The 8441-nt window shown below is 51.0% G+C and overlaps 1 protein-coding gene across 1 annotated transcript; it reads right to left on the bottom strand.

Moving 5' to 3' along the window:
• Nucleotides 1–54: 54 nt before the first annotated feature.
• On the bottom strand, nucleotides 55–7460 carry LOC143513759 (F-box DNA helicase 1-like). The gene is made up of 11 exons (XM_077004493.1): nucleotides 7421–7460; nucleotides 6300–6398; nucleotides 4402–4538; nucleotides 3995–4091; nucleotides 3719–3882; nucleotides 2763–2838; nucleotides 2428–2631; nucleotides 2139–2261; nucleotides 1567–1679; nucleotides 1160–1294; nucleotides 55–1052 (listed from the first exon to the last, which is right to left on the bottom strand). Exons 1-11 carry the CDS (start codon nucleotides 7458–7460, stop codon nucleotides 885–887), a joined length of 1356 nt encoding a protein of 451 aa, XP_076860608.1. The 3' UTR covers nucleotides 55–884.
• Nucleotides 7461–8441: the final 981 nt, after the last annotated feature.

An 8441-nucleotide genomic window follows, 5' to 3' on the forward strand; every position in this document is an offset into this window, starting at 1 on the left:
AGACAACACACTTGTCTTGAGTAAAAATCTTTTTACTAATTGTACATCCTTCTTTGTGCGACTGACATCCATCAGCATGTATTTATATGCTCAAAACCACTAAAACAAAAATAAACACTGTACAAATTATGTAGTGCAAATGTCTGTCTGACACAGACAGGCAACTCGGATTAAAAAGGCACAGGAGACAATGGTGGGTTTCCATCTCAGTCTTCTGTAAGCTCCACGATGAAGCAGGCAGACTGCGTTCAAGAGCAACAAGAACAGATGACAATAGACATGAAGATGAAAAAACTATGGAGAATGGAGGCAGCGAGTTGCACCTCAGTCAACCAGCAACACAAGCAGGCTCGGTGACCTCAGCAGGGTTACTGAGCGGTCACAACACAGGAGAGGTCACAACAACCAGGGACCAACCAGGGACCAATTGTCAAAATGGTTTTTGAAACTGAATGGCAGGCTCCGACAGCAACAGCTAATGCTCGCCTGTTACACCTCACTTTAAAGGGCTTGTGAGGTTGTCTTTTCATTTTACTTTTAGAGGGGGAAATGACATCAAAATACTTTAAGGTCAGCTGCCTCATGCCTAGACAACACCTCCAGATTTGTGCGCACACAAACACACACACTCACACTCACTCACTCACACACTCACTCACACACACACTCACACACACACTCACACACACACTCACACACACACTCACACACACACACTCACACTCACACTCAATTAGGAGGTTAAGCCCAATAGTCACCCATGTACTGGCACACGCATATAAACACACTAATCAAAGACTTGAACAGACAGCGTGGCATGTGTGTGGCGAGTGTGTGGGGTGTGTGTGACGAGTGTGTGTGGCGAGTGTGTGTGGTGCATGTAGCTAGAGGAGAGCCAGCAGCATGCTGATGTTGACGGGCAGTTCCAGTGGCTCCTCTGTGTAGTGCATCGCCCTGATCTTCTCTGCTGGAGACAGCAGAAAGGCCACGGGACCTACACGCTGTTCCACACACGAAGCGCACAGAACACCACCCTCCTCCACACCATCCATCTGGAACACACACACACACACACACACAAACCAATAGGGATGTCAATCACAATCACCAAAGACAAACACTCTGATAGAACCAAGATCACTTCAAAGAGAGATCTTACATATCTGATGGGGAGCTTGTGCATGCTGAGAGGAACTTCCCGGGTGATGTGGTTGGGACACTCTCTGGTGCTACACCTGCCAGACTCTTCCTTATTCAGGAGGACACTGCTCAGCCCCGACCTCAGAAAGTACTCCTGCAACGCAGGGTGGGGAGGAGAGGAGAGAAAGAAGAGAAAAGATAAAGATGGAGAAGCTGCTCATGGGGAGTTGGGATTGGTCAGGGCGGGGTTTGGTCAGAGCGGGGTTTGGTCAGAGCGGGGTTTGGTCAGAGCGGGGTTTGGTCAGGGCGGGGTTTGGTCAGGGCGGGGTTTGGTCAGGGCGGGGTTTGGTCAGGGCGGGGTTTGGTCAGGGCGGGGCTTGGTCAGGGCGGGCTTCGAGCAGGCAGAAGGAAGGAAGGCAAACATACTCCTGCAAGCGTCAGGACGTTGCTGATAGTCCTGGTGATGTACAGGACCCTCTTGGCTCGAGTAACTGCTACATACAGCAGGTTCCACTCGTCGGCCGGAACGTTCCTTATACCTGGAGAAGGTGGGAGTCAGTACACAGAACAGGGAACCACCCACAAAGATCTGGAAACTGTTCTTCATCGTAAGCACCACTTATAATCAAAAAGGAGAAGATTAACTGTTGTGACGTCAAAGATGACATGATTATGGTTTCACTAGAAGTTTCCTGGCAAGCAATAAGCCTTAAAATAGTGCAAATATCCAATGCCTGCATCTGCTTTTCATAGTTGGCAAAAGTGAAGATTTATATCGAAGTACGTTGATATTTATTGCATCCGGATGACGCTCTCATCCTGAGAAACATCATAATGGCAGTTGTGTGTTTGCTGTACCTGCCCGTCCAGGTGAGCTACAACCTGGACAATCACCGCTCTCTGTATTCTATATCCACCACTCTATGTGACTGCATAACAGCAGCAGAGATCTACAACCCAGAGACCACTGCCAAAGCAGATTGAAACCCAGTACCAACCTGGGTTCACATTAAGCCTGCGTAGGTTGTGTCGGGAACAGGGAACCTTCACGAAGTCGTCCGTCACCACCACGGTGTCAAACTCCAGGCCTTTGGATTTATGCACCGTACCTAGGACGTAATCTACAAGGCAGGTCGCGGTGTCAGATGCAGGGTGAAGGGGCTCGGGGCCATTCTCAATATCACACGCGTGTTTAGAAGCAAATGTGCTAAATGCGTAGAACATTCCCGCTCTCCTCCTTCCTCCTCCTCCTCCTACAGTGAACATGCGAGTTGGTGGGTGGAGGACCTGCACTGCTGGCTGTGCTCTGGGCACAGCTGGAGATGCGCTGCACCAGCTCAGGGATACGAGCGTTGAACTTCTCCACCACGGAGAGCTTGGCCTCCAGCTCGCGGTCCTCCGTCTTGGTGGCGTACAGCTTCAGGCCCACGTACCCCCCCAGCTTCTGTCTGCAGAAGTTGCGGATGAAGGGGTCCTTAATCCACAGGTTCTCTGAGAGTGAGAGTTCACACGTCAGCTCTCAACAGCAGCCCGGTGGAGCCAAACGTCATGACACCCAACACCCCCACCCCAAATATGAGAGTCTTAGCATCCAAGACCAAGACCAAAGACGTAAGATCTACCTCTGCTACGTTTGTCCTGAGGCTGCATCAGAATCCAGATATCCAGGATTTTACTCAGACCAAAATTTTCAACACCCTGAAAAGTAAAACAAAACAGGACGTGATTTTCATGCGGTTTTCAAACGCAGACTGAAGACCCATCTCTTTGTAAAGCTGGGCGTACACTGTGCGATTTTTAGCCCATTTTCAGCCGATTTTTCACTCGTGCGACTATTTTTGCGATCGGGCCGAGTTTCGGCTCAATCGCGTGTCGTGCATCGTATAGTTCACACAGGTAAACGAGGAGCGATTCACACCTCATGACCAACTCCCGATCAGAAATCGCAGCGTCGCAAGAATATCAAACATGTTTGAAATTCAAATCGCTCCTCGTGAGATCGAATGAGAGCGTCGGGTCGTATAGTGGGAGTATATGAATCGTGAGCTGTGAACTTTTAAACCCTGCGATTTAGTCGTACAGTTTGAGCTGGAGCTGAGTACACGATTTAAAATATCGTACAGTGTACGCCAAGCTTAAAGCACTTATAAGCACTAATCTACTGAATATATCGTAACTGCACTTTATCTCGGGGAACACTTGCTAATGTAGTCTTGTAGGTATTTCAGTCTTGCTAGGTATTGCTCTGTGTCTAATCTTATATTTTGTTGTCTTCTTTCTAGGTATCAGCACTGGCAGCTGTTTATGGCAGTGCTTGAGCTCGAGTAGTTTGGACTTAAACCTGTTTATACTAGATAGAGATGCATATTCTGACTAAACACATAGCACTTTTGTAAGTCGCTCTGGATAAGAGCGTCTGCTAAATGCCGTAAATGTAAATGTAAATCTGAGACTGTTGCAGACAGCGACCCCAGGGGGTGGGCCCGACTGAGCCCGGGGGGTGGGGTGTGAATTGTGCTGCAGTGGGCGGAGGGGGAGCGCTGACGGAGAGACGGCGGGCGGCGTTGAGGACACTCACCCCCACTATGTGGATCCTGCAGTTGTGGTTGGCGTCGGTGAGCCGCACCGCTTCACTGAACACGGTCACGTTGCTACGGCACAAGATGGCCACCCTCCCCCTGTCCTGGCTCGTGGCGAGACGGAGGGACTGCAACGTCTCCATGTCTTCTCCTCTCACGCTGCCTGAACACACACACACACACACACACACACACACACACACACACACGATCCAATCAAATATCACACACAGACACACACACTAATTTCAAACGAGTCCAAAAATTATACCTACCGTCCTGGTATCCACCGACCAAAATCTTCTTTACTTTTTTGCACACATCTAGTATTGTCGCAGCGATGTAAGCTATCTCAGAGCCAAATCTAAAACTCTACAAAAGACAAAGCCAAACACATCCAACTAGTCATTTGTGTGTATGGTTATGTTTAGGGGCAATATAACACTTACAGTTACAGTTGTAACTACTGTAGTTAGAATTAAGGTAACTGTAATGCATTGGAATCGGGATCACATAATGATTTTAAAACTCGCTTTAGAATAAGAGATATTTAGATAAAATAACATTTGATGCAATATTTGATCGTTAATATTGTATGTGTGTCGTAGAGATGTGTGTGTGTGTGTGTGTGTGTGTGTGTGCCTACCTGTGTGAGGTAGTAGAGGTGTGTGTGTGTACCTACCTGTGTGAGGTAGTAGAGGTGTGTGTGTGGCACAGCATATAAAGCATTGACAGCTCCTCTGAAAGTGTATATCTGCTGATGGGGATCACCAACCAAGATCTTCCCACACCGCTGAGACAACATGATGTCCATGATGACTGAAGAGCAACACACACACACACACACACACACACACACACACACACACACACACACACACACACACACACACACACACACACACACACACACACACCACACACACACACACACACACCACACACACCACACACACCACACACACATTACAGATCTGCAGGAGTAGTGAGGATCTGTCTGCACTACTCCACACTGAGTGAATCCAGGGTTCTACAGAAACTGACCGCCAGAGGTGGGACCAAGTCAGTGTTTTGCAAGTCTCAAGTAAGTCCAAGTCTTTATACCTCAAGTCCCGAGTCAAGTCTCAAGCAAAGACACTCAAGTCAAGTCAAGTCTCGAGTCAAGACAGGCATCAGTCAAGTCAAGTCCCAAGTCTGAAACTTGGAATTTCAAGTCCTTTCGAGTCTTTTTTTTTTTTTTTTACCAATGTTGCAGGTATATTTTAAATGTAAATAATAGACATGCGTTCTTTTTAAAATCTGTATTCTCCTCAAATCTTGATAAAACATGTGCAACTGAAAACACGAAGTATTAAAAAAAATTTTTTATTGCACAGTTCAATTTGTTAAACTTAGCTGCAAAAATATTCATACTTTAAACTACAATTTTCCAGAAATAAATATTCTGTGAAAAAGTCATAAGTAGAACTCCATGTTCAAATAAAAAGTGCTGATATTTTCACAGTACAATACAAAGAACCATAACAGCATTTTCCCTCTCTTCTCTTATCTGGTTTCTTGGAGAACATGTGTGAGTGACACAAGACAAACAAATATAAGAACTGAACAATTAACAGGAATCTGCAACTTTAGACATTTCAGTAAACTATTCTGCATTGCATTTCCTGGCCAAAAGTCTGTATGTCATTTGTGCACGATGAATGATGTCCCCATAGCTGAAAACTCGCTCCACTTTTGTCAATATATTTTTTTCTCGACGTAGATGTCTTCAAATACACAATCCATGCTGAGATAGAACTGGATATTATGATGGTGACAGAGAGAGGCTCTCTTCCCTGAGTTCAGATACAGAACCCAGGGTTGCCAACTCTCACGCATTGAGCGTGAGACACACGCATTTGACCGTCTTCACACGCTCTCACGCCACACGTCCGATTTCTCACGACGGAAAAAAATCTAGTTTATTTACCTCTGATCCACATCTATGATTCAATGAGTTACTAGTTCGCTCTGGCACCAACCCCTGGCGATCGATCGATCGCGATATAATACTTAATTTGTGTCCATTTTACACCCCGCCCGGTAAAAATTTACGTTCGCCAACCCCCCATTTGATTGGTTGTGCTGCAGCTCACGCACACACACGTACAGAGTATGGAAAAGCAGAGGACTGGTCTGCGTCAGAAGGACGGAAATGAAATTAATGGGGCGCACTTTATAAATATTAATATGCGTTTTAAAATTTAGATTTGGTGTAAAAAAAAATCAAGTCTTTGCAAGTAAACAGGTTCAAGTCCAATTCAAGTCCCAAGTTATTGGTGTAAAAGTCCAAGTCAAGTCTAAGTCTCTGAATATTTTTTCAAGTCAAGTCAAAAGTCTTAATATTAATGACTCGAGTCTGACTCGAGTCCAAGTCATGTGACTCGAGTCCCCACCTCTGCTGACCGCTGGCAGAGTCCTGAATCAAACTCTGGATCCACCACGTCTCAAATGCCCCAGTTAAAAGACAAAAAGGCTAATGGGTGAGACTGGGTGAACTGGTTCTCCAAGCAGGACGCCAGGAAGCAGAGGGTCCTGTACCTGGAGTGCAGTCCTGCGCCTCGTCGATGAAGATGATGTCAAACTCATCCAGCACGGGCTTCTGCAGCTGCCATAGTTTGAGGTAACCTGCAGGTACAGCTCACTCGCTTAGGGGCCACTTAAGCACACGCCACACCAGCACACGCCACACCAGCACACGCCACACCAGCACACGCCACACCAGCACACGCCACTCCAGCACACGCCACACCAGCACACGCCACACCAGCACACGCCACACCAGCACACGCCACTCCAGCACACGCCACTCAAGCACACGCCACACCAGCACACGCCACACCAGCACACGCCACTCCAGCACACGCCACACCAGCACACGCCACTCCAGCACACGCCACTCAAGCACACGCCACACCAGCACACGCCACACCAGCACACGCCACTCCAGCACACGCCACACCAGCACACGCCACACCAGCACACGCCACTCCAGCACACGCCACTCAAGAACACACGCCACTCAAGCACACGCCACACCAGCACACGCCACTCCAGCACACGCCACTCAAGCACACGCCACACCAGCACACGCCACACCAGCACACGCCACACCAGCACACGCCACTCCAGCACACGCCACTCAAGAACACGCCACACCAGCACACGCCACACCAGCACACGCCACTCCAGCACACGCCACTCAAGAACACGCCACACCAGCACACGCCACACCAGCACACGCCACACCAGCACACGCCACTCCAGCACACGCCACACCAGCACACGCCACTCAAGAACACGCCGCACCAGCACACGCCACACCAGCACACGCCACTCCAGCACACGCCACTCCAGCACACGCCACACCAGCACACGCCACTCCAGCACACGCCACTCAAGCACACGCCACTCAAGCACACGCCACACCAGCACACGCCACACCAGCACACACGCCACTCCAGCACACGCCACTCCAGCACACGCCACACCAGCACACGCCACTCCAGCACACACGCCACTCCAGCACACGCCACTCCAGCACACGCCACTCAAGAACACACGCCACACCAGCACACGCCACACCAGCACACGCCACACCAGCACACACGCCACTCCAGCACACGCCACTCCAGCACACGCCACACCAGCACACGCCACACCAGCACACGCCACACAAGGACAAACGCCACTCAAGCACATGCCACACCAGCACACACGCCACTCCAGCACACGCCACTCCAGCACACGCCACTCCAGCACACGCCACACCAGCACACGCCACACCAGCACACACGCCACACCAGCACACGCCACTCCAGCACACACGCCACTCCAGCACACGCCACTCAAGCACACGCCACTCCAGCACACGCCACACCAGCACACGCCACTCCAGCACACGCCACTCCAGCACACACGCCACTCCAGCACACGCCACTCAAGCACACGCCACTCAAGCACACGCCACACCAGCACACGCCACACCAGCACACGCCACTCCAGCACACGCCACACCAGCACACGCCACACCAGCACACGCCACTCCAGCACACGCCACACCAGCACACGCCACTCCAGCACACGCCACACCAGCACACGCCACTCCAGCACACGCCACTCCAGCACACGCCACACCAGCACACGCCACTCCAGCACACGCCACACCAGCACACGCCACTCCAGCACACGCCACTCCAGCACACGCCACTCCAGCACACGCCACTCCAGCACACGCCACACCAGCACACACGCCACTCCAGCACACGCCACTCAAGCACACGCCACTCCAGCACACGCCACACCAGCACACGCCACTCCAGCACACGCCACTCCAGCACACGCCACTCCAGCACACGCCACACCAGCACACGCCACACCAGCACACGCCACTCCAGCACACGCCACACCAGCACACGCCACTCCAGCACACGCCACACCAGCACACGCCACTCCAGCACACGCCACACCAGCACACGCCACTCCAGCACACGCCACTCCAGCACACGCCACACCAGCACACGCCACTCCAGCACACGCCACTCCAGCACACGCCACACCAGCACACGCCACTCCAGCACACGCCACTCAAGAACACGCCACACCAGCACACGCCACACCAGCACACGCCACACCAGCACACGCCACACCAGCACACGCCACTCCAGCACACGCCACACCAGC

Source organism: Brachyhypopomus gauderio, chromosome 5, assembly GCF_052324685.1.
Source record: "Brachyhypopomus gauderio isolate BG-103 chromosome 5, BGAUD_0.2, whole genome shotgun sequence".
Lineage (NCBI taxonomy): Eukaryota > Metazoa > Chordata > Actinopteri > Gymnotiformes > Hypopomidae > Brachyhypopomus > Brachyhypopomus gauderio.